Source organism: Monopterus albus, unplaced genomic scaffold, assembly GCF_001952655.1.
Source record: "Monopterus albus unplaced genomic scaffold, M_albus_1.0 scaffold40.1, whole genome shotgun sequence".
Taxonomy (NCBI): domain Eukaryota; kingdom Metazoa; phylum Chordata; class Actinopteri; order Synbranchiformes; family Synbranchidae; genus Monopterus; species Monopterus albus.
The window spans coordinates 5,096,370-5,115,458 of record NW_018127920.1 but is presented as its reverse complement, the minus strand read 5'-3'; the positions used below and the strand labels follow the sequence as shown (position 1 = coordinate 5,115,458).

At 40.2% G+C, this 19,089-nt stretch overlaps 1 protein-coding gene across 2 annotated transcripts in view; it reads left to right on the top strand.

Moving 5' to 3' along the window:
- Nucleotides 1–17,881, top strand: part of LOC109959761 (transcription regulator protein BACH2-like) — a 45,603-nt gene extending 27,722 nt beyond the window's left edge. For both annotated transcript variants that reach the window (XM_020599377.1, XM_020599378.1), the window contains exons 4-5: nucleotides 10,948–11,154; nucleotides 14,383–17,881. In XM_020599377.1, coding sequence (XP_020455033.1) covers nucleotides 10,948–11,154; nucleotides 14,383–14,802 — 627 coding nt within the window. In that variant the 3' untranslated portion in view covers nucleotides 14,803–17,881. The remainder of the gene's footprint in view (nucleotides 1–10,947; nucleotides 11,155–14,382) is intronic.
- Nucleotides 17,882–19,089: the final 1,208 nt, after the last annotated feature.

The window sequence follows — 19,089 nt, the reverse complement described above, 5'->3', positions numbered from 1 at the left end:
GGCCCTTAGCAAAGGGCCCCGGACCCCGTACTCCCAGAGCACCCCCCACAGGGCGCTGCGAGGGACATGGTCGAATGCCTTCTCCAGATCCATGAAACACATGTGGACTGGTTGGGCAAACTCCCATGAACCCTTCGCCACCCTGAAGAGGGTATAGAGCTGGTCCAGTGTTCCACGGCCAGGACGAAAACCGCATTGTTCCTCCTGAATCCGAGGTTCGACTATCAGTCGAATTCTCCTCTCCAGTACCCTGGCATAGTTCACTCATTAGTCTATTATCAGGAAGCACAACATAAATTTCCATTGCTATGCAGATGATACTCAGTTATATTTATCTATGAAGCCAAATGAATCAGGTCAGCTGGTCTCAAGGGGGATTTGTTGGGTTTTCCCTATGTAATAATATTGATAACAGTAAGGTCTATACCTTACTTTGTAAAGTGTCCTGAGATGACTTTTGTTGTGATTTGGCGCTATACAAATAACATTTGATTTGATTTTGATTTAGTCTCTGCCCTACTTAACTGGCAGGGAAAGACTCTTCGGTTGCCAGTTCATTGCAGATCCTGCCAAGATGCCTTTGGCCCTCTACTGCTACCTCTGAGAAGAGTTCCCCAACTCTCAACAGCGTACTTTTGTCCTGTTGAACCTACCTGTTTGCCCTAGACTCTTCAACAACACTGGCACCACTCCAGCCCTGCTCGACTTACCTGTTTGTTCCTGACTCCTCAGCGATGCCAACCCCGTTCCTGCCTACACAAGTTTCCTGTGTATTCCTGGCTCCTCAGCTTCACTGACATCGCTCCTGCCAGTACGGTTTGCCTGTGAGTTCCTGGCTTCCCAACAAGACTGATGACGCCCCTTGCCTACACAATCTACCTGTGTGCTCCACACTTCCCAGTACCATTGACACCACTCCTGTTTGCACTGCTTCCCTGCATTTACCAGCCTCCTTGGCTATGCCAAGAATCACCAGCGCAGGTCAACTCTCTTACTAGGCCCAGTCCTTCCCAGCTAAGCCTCGGGCTCTCTGAACCCGCTCCACCTCCAGCCCAATCCTGTTCTCCTATGGGATCCAGCCTATTCTTTGTGGTTTGCCAACCTGCCAGCTCTGAACTCCTGCCTGACATTGAGCACTTGTCCACGCTGTAGGTTCCCCTACCTGCTCCAGCGTGCCCTCGTGCTCTCTGATACCATTGTTACTCTACCTGCTCCTTTGATATCCAGTGCCTGAGTATCGTAATCTCAAATAAATATCTGTTGTCTAGACTTTGAGCCTAGCCTTCTGAGTTCTCTCTCTGTTTGCTGCCTTCTGGACCCACCAGTCCTAACACCTCCTGGAGCTCTTTTTGTCTCCCTCCTTCTCTCTTTCTCTCTCTCTCTCACACACACCCTACACTTGAGATGTTAGCTTTATTAGATGTGAGTGGTTGTGGTCTCTGGCCAGTGGACGAGTCAGTGAAGAGGGCTGGAATGCATTGCAGAGGTTAATGTATTGTAAATTGTTAAGGTATACAGACATAGTGGAACACACACTTGGAGAGTCATATACAGGGGCCACAAATACAGATTCTTTTTATTTATTTCATTTGCAGCTTTCTGTGAAGAGCCATTTGTTGACCAACTGTAATCAATTTCTGCTGTTTCAACAGTTTATAAATATTCCATCTGCTGTTTATATGTGCATATTGTGGAATGACAACAGAGCAGTAGAGTAGTATTTTTCATAGATTAGTGACGCAAATGCATCAAACTAAACCATGATAAACTACAATTACAGCTCGTATTAAGAATTGTATTTACAAAGAAAGTACTTGATGGCATCCACTAGTAATATTATGTATGAAACTAAGGCAGCAAATCTCCAAGTACATACAACAGTTTCTGTTGAAACTATCGGGTATCAAGATTTGTATCGTTTTTCAGAAAATTGATTGATGACAAATCAGACCTCAGTTTCAGCAGAATCACATGATCTTTACTGTCTACAGCTCTGTTGACTGCTTTTCAAATAGAACTTCCATGATTCAATTCAAATGTTATATGTATAGTGCCAAATTACAACAAAAGTCATCTCAGGACACTGTACAAAGTCAAGTCTAGGCCTTACTAATATCACTATTAGCACGATTTTTTTGACTGCATGTGGTTTTGTGGATATATTTTACCTCCTGCTGCCTGCAAATTCAAATTTATTTGTATAGCACCAAATCACAACAAATGTCATCTCAGGACACTTTACAAAGTAAGGTCTAGACCTTACAGTTATTATTGTTATTATTATTATCATTATTATTATATATACTAATATCACTATTATTATAGAGGAAAACCCCCTTGAGCAGCACTTGGCAACAGCAGGGAGGAAAAACTCCCTTTAACGGAAGAAACCTCTGGTCAGGTTGATGTGGCCAGTGACTGCTCATCAGAAACATAGAGCTCCAGAGCCAGGGCTACCTGTAGAAAGGTACCCGGAGAGAGGAGACACGCAGTTAGAGACATGTAAGATGATCCCCTTTTGCATCAACGTTTTGCCTAATTACTGATTTTATGGCTTATCTGTGCAATGTTTTAATCCAATAACTGTAAAACCATGCCCCTGTGCGAGTTTTAAATGATACTTATATGTTTTGTAATATTTTATAGAAGGATATAATTATTAGTTAATTATAATTAATTAATATTTGCTGTTTTTGATTTACTTGGTGAGTAGCGCAGTGGTTAGTGCTGTTGCTTCATAGCAAGAAGGTTTCGGGTTCGCGCCCGGCCGACCCGGTGCCTTTCTGTGCAGAGTTTGTATCTTATCCCTGTACCTGCGTGGGTTTTCTCCCACAGTCCAAAGTTGTCGACTCTAAATTAGACTTCATCCAGAAGGGCATCCGACATAAAACATGGCAAGTTTAGCATGCGCATCATCAGTTGGGTGGCAACTGATGATTCGCTGTGGTGATCCCTAACGAGAGCAGCTGAAAGTAGAACTTTTTGATTTGCTTGGTCTTAATTATGTTTACTAGTAGGTGTCAGTAGTGGTCACTGTTATATGAAGCTTTGTGCTTTGTTTAGTTTAGTTTCCTGTAAGAAACAGCAAACAGAGATGGAGGATCCAAGTGCAGAGACAACTGGCAGACAGGTTGGCAGATTTGTTAAACTGTTTATTATAAGCAAAACAATAAATCAAGGCTTACTCTGAGGTCAAGCATACCAACACAAGTCAAGGAAAAAACAGGAGGCAAAAGTCCCCATGGCATGCTTATTTCCAGCCATTTAATGTTTAATCTTACTTAACTCTAGATTAGCTTTGCACCCCTTATAACTCTAAATAGTCCAAATAATATTTTCAGAATAATAAAACCAAAACGTTTCTTCTTAAAAACGAGAGGATAGTTTGTGAACGGGCACAAGTGGACAGCACAACAAACGACAACTGCATTAATAATTAATATGAATGTCTCCTCCATAGGTAAACAGCACTGGAGAACAGGAGATGTATAACACTCTAAGCAAAGTGGGTAGCTGAGAAACCCCATATTTGGGGTCTGGAAAACTGGCATAATGTAGACATAGTAACTTCTCCAGCCTTAAAACAATTCTCTCTAATGTTACAGAAACAAGACATTAACGTGTTTGTTAAAACTTACTTTTAAGTCCCACCGAGTAGTGGAAACATCGCTTCCTTTCTAGTAGCTTCAAGGTCGGTAAATCCAACCGGTGGTTGCTGCATCTTCCCCCACACGTTGGGGTCGTTAATCAGTTTGTTAACCACAACACATCACATGCAGCAGACACACTGTCCACAAGCAGTCAAAACAAACAGGTACTGTGCTCCGGGGGAATCCAGCATTGATGAGCTGATCACTAACCATGGCAGTGGCTTCACTGGCCGGCTGCTTATAGGTTAGACCCGGTCATGTAAAACAGTGAGTCCCTATACAGGAACATTTTCAGACACGCAGTACCCTCAGGCCCTTTATTTTTCTCCATACCCTCGGTCACAGTGCAGCAGTTGGAAGGGAAGTATATCCACAAAACCAGGCGCAGTTTAAAAATTCTGCTTTTACAGTGGCACCATTTTTTTTATAAGCTTTATTGAAAACTTACATAATAAACAAGGCAGTGTAACATTTTGCAAGTCTACTGGGGGCACCTGTTGGTGTCAGGCAAGCTCACATGAACGTGCAATGGCCTGGATTTTATGCCCATTCAAGGAAATTGTTGAACTGTCATGTAATACTTTATTTTGGTAGAAAAAAAGACTGCGAGATGTGTATAAACCTAGTTACTTCTGCATAGAAATACTAGAACATAAGTACACCTCATTTTTTGAGCTTTACGTCATGTCTAAGATGATAAGTCGCCTTTGTAACATTGTAGATAAGTCATAAAACAAGGAAAATTGCCATGGGCTCTTTAAGCTAAGAGTCAGACTCTAAGCCAAGGTCAATACAATACAAGGTAATCCAATGCAAAAACAGGTAATGTCCAGGGGAGTAGGTGAGAGGCAAAGTCTAAAATTAAACTGACTCTAAAACACAGTGGTAAATCCAAAAATTCAGAGGCGTTCCTAATATTCTGACCCTCTCATGCATGTAGCTGGGGAGGACAAAAACACAGAGATATATAGAGAAATATAATGTATTCCATTACAACACCACCTTTAACTTAGACCTTAATAATAAACATATAATTAATTGAGTTTAAATAGTGATGACAATGTCACCAAAAACTGAAGCATTTTGAGCTTCATAAACAGATGTTAAGGCAGAAGTGTTGCATTGAATTGCATACAGTTGTACAGGTGTACCTAATAAAGTGGCCAGTGAGTGTATATAGTAGGAAGCTGATGAAATGAAAAGAGGTGTGGTTGGTGTGTAATTCAAGACCCAAAAATCAGAAAATAAGAGACATGTGATTGGGGCAGAGTCCAAAGGAGAGCCCAGGGATTATCTGGAGACTGGATGGGGAGTGAGAGTTCATGAAGAAGTCCAGAAATTAAGACGAAGACAGGGACTACAACACATTGAGTAGAATCCTTTGGCAATATAAATGGCTGCAAAGCCTCATTGTGTCAGGAAAGCTTTGTTTCGCATCACTAGCCAATTATTAACTGTACAGTCTCAAAACAGGGCGATGTGTTATCACATCTATTTACTTATGCAAAGCTCTATGCAAATCAGCTGCCCCCTGCTGACTTGCACTGTAACACATGGCGTGCTGCAGCACAAATATGCGTTAACGGCAATATTCTCTCAGTAAGGTGTGACACTTACTGTATGTGACACTAATGTAAGCCCACTGGGAAATTGGTGCAGTACTGTAGAGTAGAACCTGCACTGTATTTAGTCTCATATATCACTCCTGAATATGTCTGTATCCATGTGCATGGATTTGTGTGGTTTGTCTCACTTCTTTGCCCTGACTTAGGTGTCTCAGCCATAGAACATAGCCACGGGTACCCTGAAGGCAGGTGTCCTGCTCACGTTCCCTTCACCATTTGCTACTTCTGACCCCACATCTGTCCACTCCAATTAGGCCAGCCCACCTAGTCACCCTTTTCTACCCAACTGTACATTTTTTGGGGGGGATTTCAGCCCCTCAAAAGAGACTTGGGGGGCTCCCAGTAATCAATAATTCTGATCACTTTTGTTATATCAGTTCTAATCATGAAACAAACTATATACAAAGTAAAAATAAAAACAATAAAAGTTGGGCAGCACTCATCTTTTTTTCCCCTACACTTCTCCTACCAGAGCACAGGAGTCGTTGCTTTAAGGCTCAATTGTGCACAATTGGTCTTTGCAGTAACTGCAGTTACTGCAGTCTTGCTATGATCAATGTCAAAACTAGGCAATATTCATGTCCCAAATAAGCACATAATGCGATATCACATACCCTTCAAGTGGCTCATACATTTCCAAATGCTAACGCCTCATGGCATAACTGACAGCATGAGCAGTTTGTGCTCTAACTTTACCTGTTGTCAGTAACACCTGTAACATGATCGAATGGGGCATATGCAGTTTTTTTTTCATGGCAAATAAGCTGCTTTCATTTGTTATTTTGTCCACCTATGTGTTAATTAGCTATTGTGTGTGGATTTGGTAAATTAAGCGCACCTCCTCGGCTCAGCAGCTTCTCACTCATCAACAAACATTTTCCATGTAACAACGAATGAATTATATAACAAACAGGCCTTTATTCCTAAGTTTGTTAGTATTAGAAATGTGGGAATTTATTTATTAAGAGCCCATGGTGCTTTTCCTTTCTTTCTGACTCACGTGTTACAGCCTTGACTACACTCCTGACTACAATGTTACAACGGTTAATTATCATCTTAGACGTGAGCTAAAGCTCAAAAAATGAGGTGTACGTATGTTCTACTACTTCTGTGCCGAAGCAACTCGGTTTATATAAGTCTCGCAAACTCTTGCTCACGGGACTTTTTCTCTCACAAAATGGTCATAATCTCCAGGCAGTTGTGCATTCATGCGAGCTTGCCTGACATGAATCAGTGCCTTTGCAAAAGCATTAATTTTTTGACTGCACGCGGTTTTGTGGATATATTTTACCTCCTGCTGCCTGCAAATTCAAAATTATTTGTATAGCACCAAATCACAACAAAAGTCATCTCAGGGCACTTTACAAAGGCAGGTCTAGACCTTACTGTTATTATTATTATTATTATTACAACAGTTTCTGTTGAAACTATTGGGTATTGAGATTTGTATCGTTTTTCGGAAAATTGATTGATGACAAATCAAGCCTCATGGACAACCCAATAAATCCCCCTTGAGCAAGCACTTGGCAAAAAACTCCCTTTAACAGAAGAAACCTCCGACACCCCCTGGCTCTTGGTGGGTGGCCTTTTGCCTCAACCTGTTGGGGTGAGTGGATAGAGGAGAGCAGAAAGAAAAGAAAAGCAACAAGACACAACAAACAATTGAACACTGGGCAGGTTGATGTGGCCGGTGACAGCTCATCAGAAACATAGAGCTCCAGAGCCTGGGTAACCTTCAGAAAGGTACAGGGAGAGAGAGAGAGGACACACTACGGGAGAGAGGAGACACACAGTTAGTGATGGGTAGTGGTGGCATATAAAAATAAACTATAGTTTGCAAGATGTGTATAAGCCCAGTTACTTCTGCATAGAAATACTAGAACATACATTCACCTCATTTTTTGATCTTTAGGTCACGTCTAAGATGATAATTCACCGTTGTAACATTGTAGATAAGTCAGAAAACAAGGAAAAGCACCATGGGTTCTTTAAATGGCTGGAAATGAGCATGCCATGGGCACTTTAAAGTCTGTTAGGCACAATAATCAACCCCACCACCCCCAAACACTGGATGAGACCCCCCTAAAAAAACAGAGTGGAATTTAAACACTGGTATTATGTAGAAAGCTGGAGTCCAGGTGTGATTAGCATAAAGTCTGGAATCAGTTTGTGAAAAACGACATGATAATTTGTGTGAATAGGTGTATATTTGAGCTTAGGACAGGGCCAGGGTAGCTGTTTGCCCCTGCTTCAGGTCTTTATTCTGAGCTAACTATGTCCTGACTACATGCTCTAACACACAGACATAAGATTGATAATGGTCTTTATCTCACTCTCATAAAGAAAGCCATATTCACAAGATGCTTAACTCTTCCTGGGGCTCTCAAATCTGATTTTCACTCTTTTCTTTTCTTTTTTTCTCTTATTTTAAATCATGTGATTAAACCAGTGTCAGATTGTTGTCTTTATACTCAGAACAGTTATATTTTAGTGAACTGAACCCTCCTCCATAGGTCTGGGTGTGCTGTGGGTTCAGGCTGATACTGGGGGTATCATTTAACATCAGTCAGTACACCCTACTCTTCATCTTACATTTAATACATTAGAAATGTTTTGGTATTGCAAATGTTGATATAAGCACCTTAAACTATTAAACAGCTAGTGATGGAATGAACATCTGAAGGGATGCACATCAATAAAAATGAAAATCAGACCAGAGAGGGACAGAAACAGAGAAAGTGAGAGATTATTGTTTATTTATGATTATCCAAGGCTCACTTTGTGATTCCAGCCTTATTATGTGAATACTGAGAGCAATGGAGCTATATATAGATGTCTATGGAGTAAAGGACAGACAGCACCTAAAACACACACACACATACGTGCCTCTCTTATCCCTTCCCTCTGTTGTTAGAGCAGTGAATGATGTCATCATTGTATCCTAGCAGCTCTGTGCTGAACACTGCTGGCATAAAGAGAACAGTATGAACACTGTTCTGATGCAGTGAAAGATGGAGTGCACACGAGTGAACATGGTCAACACACACTTGAAAAGTTTAATGGATTAGATGAGCATTATTTAATAAGTAAGAATTCATTTGTCAGTTTGCTACAACTACAGCTCAGGATTCAAACATACATTGATAAGGCAGAACTGCGAATAAAGTGTGATAATAAAAATTGCTTTTAAAAACCTCAATAAATGTTTAAATAAATGCAAAAAGCAGAAAAATAGGTATGCAAATAAGAGACAATCCTTTTAAAGAAACACAAATTGGGTCAGGGGGTACACACCAGCAAAGTTGCATATTAAGTAAGAAAGAAATGGTGGTTAATATTTTGTACAACTGAGACCAAAATTAGCCACTGACTGAAACAAAGAGCTCATCCTATATTCATCTGTGTTAGAGCTGTTTGGGTCAATAAGTAGCTTTATACTGATACCTAGTGGATTTTACACCACATTGCCCTCCATCTGGCAACTTGGAATAATCTTAACAATGCCAGTTGAGTTAGTTATTTAGGATTCCTCGCTTAAGAAAAAAAAGTGGAGTTAAAAGCAATTCTATTATAAGAGAAAGCTGTATTAAGAAGTAAAAGTATAGTATTATCAGCAAAATGTATAAAAGTATCATTTGCAACAGAATGATGTGCATTTGTTGTAGTTACTATATATTATATAATTAGATAACAATTACAGATGTGTTAATACAACATGTATTATTTTAATACAGTTAGAAAGTTAAGACTCCTGCTACTGTCAAACTGAGGTGTGAAGTCAAGATTTAGGACATGATTTATGACTCTAAGTCCTGCCTACCCTTTGCACTTCACTTTTATTTATTTATTTATTTTCCTTCGGAAGATGATGCTGACAGCGATGGCAGCCTTGGTTACTCATCCTCTCTTGTGTTGGTTTTCTTTGTTTTCTCTGTCTTTTGCAACCTGTCACAGATTACTGGGATGGGTTGCAGATATCTGGGTTACTTCAGTATATACTGCTCTGAATGCGGGCCAGCACCACTCTCTCAAAGCACTTCATAATGATTGGGGTGAGTGCCACTGGCCTGTAGTCGTTCAGGCAGGTGACCGGGCTCTTCTTGGGAAGTGGGACGATGGTTGTGGTCTTAAAGCAGGTGGGAACGATGCTCTGGCTGAGGGAGAGGTTGAAGATGGGGGTGAGAACATCAGCCACCTTAGTGTGTGTGTGCCTCCTCACTGTGCTGTGGTTGGAGGTCTCAAAGCGGGTATAGAAGGTGTTGAGGTCATCCGGCAGGCTGTCTGTGGAGCTGATGATGCTGGTGGTGGTCCTGTAGTCTGTGATGGGCTGCAGGCCTTGCCACATCCGTCTGGAGTCAGCAGTAGAATAGAAGCCATTCAGCTTCTCTCTGTACTGCCTCTATGTTGTCAAACTGGCGGTCCTCAGCCCATCTTTGCTCGTAAAGGGCTTGGCCTTTCCTGGATGCCACTTTTGTACCAAATCATGATGCAGTCACCTGTTGACATCACCTGGTTCAAATGGAATCATCATTATCTTCATTGTTTTACCTCATTACTGGCCCTGAAATGCAACCGTCCCAGCTTCATTTGGAATGTGTTGCAGCATCAGAATTGAAGTGTGTTTATTTTGTACAAAGAATAAAACTGATGATCCACATCCAATAATGTGCTGCTGTATTGTTTTCAATGTGATACAGGAGACAGATAATTTACACATCACTACTTCCAGTTTTAAATTTCATTTTACATACTGTCCCAACTTCTGCTTTGGGATTGTATTTTCATTTAAGTGTTGTTAAAAGCCTGTGTGTGCAATTACCTGGTTTGAATAAATACTGTATTGTTCAGTTCGGCTTGGTTGTGATGTCCCCCTTTTTGCAAGCAGCTTTAAAATTGTTCTACTAGAAACCACTAATGAAGTTTTAATGCAGACATAAATTGCAAGGACTACTGGAATCATCATATTTTTGTGACTGTAAGCATCAAAGGGTTAAATCCAGCATTATTATGTATGTATTTAGTGGTGGCAGCACTCTTTCAGCCCAGAGTGGTGTCTGCAGATGTTTCTCTCAGCATGAAATAGTTTCCGCAGTCTCCACCTTTCATATTATTTGTGTAACTTGTATCTAGCCTGAGAGGCAAATTTCAGGGCAAAAAGTACAAAATGTCCTCAGTGAAAGTACATCCTGGATTATTTTACATAGTTTTTAAGCATGAAATAAAACTTTTGCCTGTAAAGAATAAGTTTATTAATAATAAGGTAATGTTTTTGATATTTTCCACAAATTCCATACAGATTAAGAGGCTAAAACAACAATGAATTTTGATGCACAGATGAATAAGATAAACAAACCTCTATTCACAGACATTATGGTAAGTATGCCAAATTGTTGGTTTTAGTCTCTGTATGGAATTTGTGGAAAACAACAAAAAATACAAAATCACAACCATTACCTTTTAGAAGTAGTAGTTAGGCAAAATAAGTAATAAATAATAATTAATTCTACTTTCTAGCTTTTTGTAGGACCATTCCCTTGGTCTTTATCAGCCAAAATAATTGTTATGCAGTTGGTTCACGTGAGCTATCTTCAACTTTGGTGAAATGATAAAAGAGATAGTAGAAAAGTTCTATAAAATGAAACGATGAAAATATAAACTTGTGGTCCTTTTAGGTAAAGCTGCCCTTCCCCGTGGACCAGATCACCAACCTGCCACGCAGTGACTTCCAGGTCCTCATCAAGATGCACAAATTAACCTCAGAGCAGCTGGAATTCATTCATGATATTCGCCGTCGCAGCAAAAACCGTATTGCTGCCCAGCGCTGTCGTAAGAGGAAGCTGGACTGCATCCAGAACCTGGAGAGCGAGATCTGCAAACTGGTGCGATCATATAACTAACACACACATACACACACACACACACACACACACACACTTGTTTTCATTCCTCAGGGGAACTTACACTCACTGGCCACTTTATTAAGTACACCTGTATACTTGTATGCAATTCAGTGCAACACTTCCACCTTAACATCTGTATTTATGAAGCTCAGAATGTTTCAGCTTTTGGTGAAATTGTCATAAATGTATAAATTGTATGTTTATTATTGATCTCATAGTTAAAGGTGGTGTACTATACTGGACTACATTATATTCAGAGGTGTCTCTATATTATTGTCCTCCCCAGCTACATACAGTACATGAGAGGGTCAGAATATTAGGATCAGTAATATAAACAGTATGCACATACTGATGCAAATGCAAATTAGTGTGACGTCATCTAGCGATATTTTGCGACTTTTCCAGGAGGGTTTAGCAGCTTTCCGTTGAAAATAGTCAGCAACGCTGCACATGCACTCACACACACACACACACACACACACACACATTCACACAAATTGAACATAAACTGCAGCTTATATAAGTGCAATGTTTTAGATTACAACGCTCACTCACTGGTGTCCATAAAGAAAACAGCACAAAAATAAACTAGGCGTACTATTTTTTAATAGCTGAAAATTATTTCCTCTAATGTCAGTTGACCACTGTGTCGCATTCATTGCTAAAGTATAATTCTTCCACAGAGATGTAAGATGTGCAAATCATGTAGGTCAATGACCATTGTGTCAAACTGATATCAGCTACTGTAGCAAGGTATACCTGGTCCCGTAGTGGCAAACATGTGGCTTACTGTATTTTGCAGCATTTAGCTGTGTCTGTGGCAAGGGCCCTTTTATTTTTCATTCTCTCCCTCTCTGCTCTACATTTCATTTCTGGTGAATATGACAACCGTCCATTTCAACGGGTGACTTGTCTAAAATGTTACTGGTGGAAAAGCAAGTAGACAGTTGCTATGTGTATTATCAAGAGACGTGATGACATCATTTTTGACACTTCAGCAAGAGTGACTCATGCTTGATAGACTATATGTCTGGTCACTGCAAGTGCTGCTGGACTTTTGGTTTTCCAATGTGTTTTTCCTGTGTTTGTGCACCTTGACAGTGGGTAAAGTTGTGCCAGAAATTTATGCTCTATCTATAAAGCCAGGATAATATGTGAGAACAGTGGCTACGTCACTCACTCTACTGTCTCTTGGATTACTTCTGCAATTTTAGCAAGTGTATTTTTTTACCACAGATAACTACTCATCTCATATTCCATATCGCTTAGTCCCAAACTGGGTCACGAGGGGGCTAACTACTAATGTTCCAAATATTCTGTTGTTTCATACCCTACTTTACATTTGCACATAATGATGACTGCTAACTGTGCCCTACTGTTTTCTGGGAATGTCCTGCTAACATGTTACTTGTGTATCTCCTTACATCAAATGCTTCGCTGGACTCTGCAGGTCATTTCTCACAGATGTTCCTGTAAAGACAAACATAAAACAGAGTGTATGTTTATGGTTTGGAGAGTTTATGTGTCAGTAATAACCCAATGTAATGTTACAGCAACATATAACTAGCAGCATTTACCTGACAGCTGTGTTCCTGAAGTGCTAGTTATTTCTTCCTGATTTCAGACCGGGCTCCCCCTCGAACATTTGTGGTCATTAAGTTTTTGTTTTAGAAGCGGTTATTATCCACTTGTTAAGTAGTGACATAACATTCATTCTCCTCAGTTCAATAGGAGGCTGTGCTGCAGTGTTGTGTTCCAAATTGTTTCAGTACATCTGAATCAGACATGCATGTCATTCCAGTCAAACACAACAGCAACCTCCTGGGAGATGACTGAAACAGATACAATACCAAAGTATTGTAACAGTTTTTAAACCTTCATTGTGTGTGTTGTAGAGTACTGTGGTCATTGTGTGGTTGATATAGCCCTTGTAGGTGGTGCAGCAGTGGCTATCTTGAAAAACTGCAGCTCCTGCAACAACTTGGTCAGGTATTGTGGGTTTTGTCTGCTGCTGGCAACCACAAGTGCAACTTGTGGTGGGATTCGAAGGTTTAGTAGTCATTCCAGTTTACCGTACCTTGGGTTGTATTGGATTTTTGTTTTGACTATCAGTTGTATAATTTATGATGCTACTGTGGTCGACTGTGGTTCAATGGGTAGAACAGTCGTCTCCCAACTGGAGGGTCGGAAGTTCGAATCTCAGTGTCTGCAGTCTACGTGTCCTTGGGCAAGACACTGAACCCCCAAGTTTCCCCCAATGGTTAGAGCCATCGGTTGAGTTGGCGCTACAGATAGCTGCCTCGGTTCTGTACTGGAAACAAATTCCTTGTGTGTGTAACATACTTGGTCAAATAAAGGTGATTACTGTAATCATCCATCATAGTTTACAGAGCAACTTCCTGCTTCAAGTGTGACCTGCTGTATTTAGTGTACTTGTGGGCGGTTTTCCTGTGAAAAGATTAAGTATCATTTCAGGTGTGGTCAGTTTTATCTTCAGTGTCATCTTGAGTTCCCAGGTAACAGCAATTAATGTGCAGAGTATGTTTAAAACATCTGATAAGCGTTTTATAAACTGAAAATATTCTTTAAATGGGAAGTATCCAAACTTTACAACAAAATGCAATTCCTCACTCCCTGTAAAACCAATTTGTATTAGTGGTTTTGAATCTGTTGGCCATATAAGCAGTTTGGTGTAGAGAACGATGATAGAAAAATTAACATTTATCAGAGCCAGAGAACAGTTAGACTGCTGACTATGAGCATCATCTGCCATTAATATAGTGAAGAGTTGGATAGTTTAAAGCAAAAACACTACGTGGTTAATAGTTCCCAAAATGGGCTAGAGGCTTGGAGTTAAGTGCTGGTGCAGTAAAGTCTAAATATAACTGACATATATGGTTAGGGTTGGGGGGTGTGCTCAAAAATATTTTTGACATGGAGGGTGGGGGTGGGGCGCAGAAAAAGCTTAGGAACCATTGTGTTAGGGAAAGGCTGTGTTGAAGGTGGTGTGTTGACATGAAATTAATCCAGAAAGTCTAGTCCAATCACTGCACAGAGGTTTCTAACATTCTGAGAACAAACAGTTTATGTATGTGTTTGGTCCTTGAGCAAATGACAAACTGTATGTGTGTGGTATGGTGAAGATAAAGTGCTCACTGTAGTGTTGCCCCCATGCTGATCTGATGATACTTTGTCTTATGAACTCAGGTGCACGAGAAAGAGAAGCTGCTGAGTGAGCGCAACCAGCTGAAGGTTTGCATGTCTGAGCTGTGGCAGAACCTCTCCTTCCTCTCACAACAAGTGTGCAGGGAGGTGCAGGGCAGCCACTTGCCTCCTGTCTCTGCCAGCATCGACCTCACATCCAATCCTTCATCACCTTCTTCAGACAAGGGCTCATCCCAATCCAGGTCACATCTGTCACAACAAAGTGAGGCTGCGTGTCTGTCTGATGTGAATCTCAGTCAGGTGGGGCTGGAGGATAGGCAGTGCGGGGTGGACGTGTCAGAGTGTCCACAGGTGCTTGGATTACCTCAGGAAGTATGTAGCCCCACTGTAACTGTGGAATTCTGTCAAGAAATGGCTGAGAAATGCACAACAGAGGAACAGAAAAGACAGGACTGTACTTAGTGTCTAATGGCAAACAGTCTGTTCTATGACACCAGTATTTTGTTTTTGTAATGGATGACATAAGCATCGTCTTATCATCAGTACTGTTCAAAAAATATTCTGGACTGGTATAAAACAAAAGCCTTGGCAGCTTTCTCTCTCCTCTCCCTTTCATCCAGACTTTTTTCTTCTTGTTGTCAGCTTCTCTGCCTCTCTCGTGCATCATAGGAGGTTAAACTCAGGAATTCCACAGCATGTTTAGTAATGACCTTGTTAACATGTACATGCAGTTTACTTTACAGTCCTGTCTACTCTTCACAGTTACTTTCTTACAATTGTTTTGCAGTATATAAATCATATTTGAACTCCATGTCTGGTTTTATTTTCAACATCTGTCATTTCTGGCTCACTGAAGGAATAATTAAACTTCTTTCTGAGAGCAAGATGAGAAGATTTATATCACCCTCATGTCTGTGTGTTAAGTACAGTACTAGTTAGTTACTGTGTTAGTATAGTGAATGGAAGTTAGCCTGCTTCTGTCCATCAGTAACTTTAGAGTAGCGTGATAGTGCCAGAACTACAGTGGTGAAACTTAAAAATGTCATAGTTTTTCACTGTGGTGTGTAGGTGGCGCCCTCACAGGGTTGGCGGTGGTAATGCAGCCTTCCTAACTCTCCAACAGTCCCAGAAAATACAACATGCATGTCTCTTTTCTGCCACCAGGTGAGGTCGCTCCCTCATTACAGCACCAGAGTATGTGGATATAGAGAGGAAACAGCAGCTTGTGCATTGTCTCACTGTACTTCACACCATACTGCACCAGATAAATAGTTAGTTTTATATGCAGTACAGTATTTAGGCTACTCGAAGATTTGTTATTCATGGTGTTGTTTTTAAATGCAAGCTTAAAACCTACTTTCATAACTTCGCTACGTTTCAGAGACGGTACTTTTTCACTGCACTACATCTAGCTGATCAATTTAGTTAGGCTACTCTTTAGCATCAGAGAAATAAAACAATACATTCGTAAGATTTTATTGATCCTGGTGGAAGATTTACAAGCTACCCAAAGGCATGTGTTTCAAATGATGAGCAACTTCACATAAACCTAAGATAAGGTGAGATGGAACAGTGATACCTGTGGGGAAGGCAGAGCATAATGTGATATTACGGCAGGTGAACTGTAATAGGCTATAATCATTCAATAATCATTCAACTTGAACAGAATAAGAAGCTCTAGAAATAATTGTGAAATATTACAGAAAGGCAATGTGCCTAAAATTAGCACAGTAATATTATTAGGAACATGTGCTAGTAACAAGACCACTAACATCTAGTAGTGTCTGCTGTCAGAGCGCAGACAGGAGGATGGAGCATGTGCTTTAAATGCACTCACACAAAGTCCCTCCAGCAGGGTGGGGTGGCCGTGTTGATGTGTGAAAAGATCCAAAAATAATATTTCTCTGATTCACTGCTTTGTTCTCACTAATGCCGCAGCCTACAGAGGCAGGCCCAATGTGACATTTATCCAGCATGATGAAATGTGAGAGAGTAAAATTAACACTGAAAAAGGAAATGTAGTAGTATACTGTAAGCAGTAGATACATTTCTTTATTTTATATTTCTGTTTTTCTTTACTTCAGTGGTTTTAACTACAGCCATGGTGCTGTGGTGAATGGGTGTGCTCCAAAATCGAGCAGCACGGTGCCATTTGTGCCTGAAAGGCAGGGTCTCTGTTCGTTTTAACTACATTACGTAACAGACGGCGTGCCAACACAGACAAATGGAACTCAGCTTACTTTGACATGGCAGCACTGTACATTGTGTCTTGACATAGAAAGGTTTCTCCTTCCATGCAACACTTCATGCTGTAGTATGAGCTATCAGATTCTGTTGGTCCTGGCAACCTCACTGTGAAGATAATGTTGCATTCAGTCAGTGTTAGCAGAACCGACAGAAGAGGAAAAAACTGTTCTGTTTAAGGCAGCATGGTGGAGCAGTGGTTAGGAAAGTTCTTGCTTCTGGGTTTAAGCCCGGGCCGATCCAGGGCCTTTCTGTGTGAAGTTTGCGTGTTCTCCCTGTGCCTGCGTGGGTTTTCTGTGCTTTACAAAGTCCTGCCCAGCACCTCCAACAGGTGACACCTGACACTAAATATGAGCAGAGACATTGTGACACTCTCACTTAAATCATTTCACAAAAAGTTAAGGGCCATACTGGTGTCAGATTACATTTCTGTTAACCATTTTCCAAAGCATGCTATTGTGTTGATTTCATTCATTATGGGTTGGTATGAAAATCAACATGCAGAAAAGTTGAAAGCAGCTTGAGCTTCTTTTTGCTTTCATTGTTGTTGTCACATGATACATATATGATGTCAAACTGGGTGATGCTTTACTTCTTGGTTGATTTATAATATGCATCATTATAGAGTGAAATGGATGAAAACCAATAGTCTGGAAGTAGGAAAAAACATACAACACTATTTGCTTTGTATAATGGTTAGTAGTAATGCAATGTATGATCCAGGTTTAATGGGTTAACATTTAAACACAGAGGTTGCTCAAACTAATCATAAGTGCCCTTTTTTTAACTCGTGTTTACTGTCTCATAAGTAGTAGTGATTTAGTGTTTGTACTTATGGTAATCATGTATTTAGCTGCAATGTCATACATAGGAAAATATGTTCAAACACTAAAGAAAATATTCAAACTGTGTTTACAAATCAGTATCCCTAATAGTGTATGGTGTGAAGCGCTAACAAACAAACACACTGGCATGTTATTGATTTAGGGAGTTGCCAAATTCATCTACTGTTGAAAAGTCAATGGTGAAGCACGTGGCAGGGGTCAGCATCACACTGGAGGATGTTGGTAACACTTTACTGTGAGGGTACATGAATTATCATGAATTCATGCATAGAGTACCTCACAAGTATTAAACGTATTTTCAGTTAACATGGTATTTCAATCATCATGAGTTCTGAGCTATTATTGATGTTCATTTCTTCCTTGTTGTTAAAGTCTGCTGTTACAGGGACAGGCAAACAAACCTGACCAGCCACAGCAGTACACATGTATTCTGTGGAATTCCAGGAGTGGGATTCATAATTAACTCAGCATGTTTTTTCATGATTTCATCATGTTTGTGTGCTTTCAAATAAAATGGTGACCTGGTCCTTTTACACAGATAAATATCATGATTTGTGGTGACATTATTGTAATTTAATGATAATAATTATAATTTTAGTGGTGCAGTGGTTAGCGCTGTGGCTTCACAGCAAGTAGGTTCCAGGTTTGAGCCACAGCTGACCCAGGGCCTTTCTGTCTGGGTGGTTATATGTTTCCCCACATGCCTGCGTGGGTTCTCTCCAGGTACTCCGGCTTCCTCCCACAGTTCAAAAACTTGCAGCTTAGGTTGATTGGAGACTCCAAATTGCCCGTAGCAGTGAGTGTGAGTGTGTGTGGTTGTTTGTCTGTGCATCAGCCCTGTGATAGATTTAAATCCACTCTAATGACAGTGTTACCTGTCTAGGGCGGACCCCGCCTCTCACCCAAAGTCAGTTGGGGTTGGTTCAAGCCCCCCTCACGACTCTATTTAGGAATAAGTAGTATAGATAATAGATGGATGGATAATAATAAAATTCAATTTCATATCGATTACCATTTAACTACGTAAAAATCTGTTTTATTTTGTATATAACCTTAATCTATTTAAATCTTTCATAATGTTTAAAAAATGAAAATGAAAATTACAGTCCAATTCCAAGTCAACAAATTAAAAGTTTAATATTCTGTGTCACATTTGTGAGAAAGCAGTAAGATTTTTTTGGCACACACAAGACACCTGGATAATGTGCTATGTGGAAGTCTGTCAGATCATTATTACTTAAGAATTACTATATTATGATTTCATCTTGTTTGTGGCCCTTCAGAAAAAGTGGCGACAGCTGTTTCTTTAATACAGATAATCATACATATACATAATGAACACAAAGTGCACTGCCAATGCAAGAGGTCTTTTTATATTTCCTTTATTCCGCACCAAAAACAGGCCATGTACACAAACTATAATGCTTCAAAAGTATGTTGTTTACTTTATTATTTGTTCATTTTTTAACATTAATTGTCAGTGCACCTGAAAGTCCTCTAAAAATAATATCAGAACTATCCACGAGCTATATAGGTGCTGGTCTTGAAAAGTCAACAGTCAAAAAGGTGTTCAAACTAGCTTCAACATTCACCCTTTCTCATTAATAAAACCATCTAAATTGTGGGCTCGTGGTATAATTGTTTTGAAATAATGAAAATA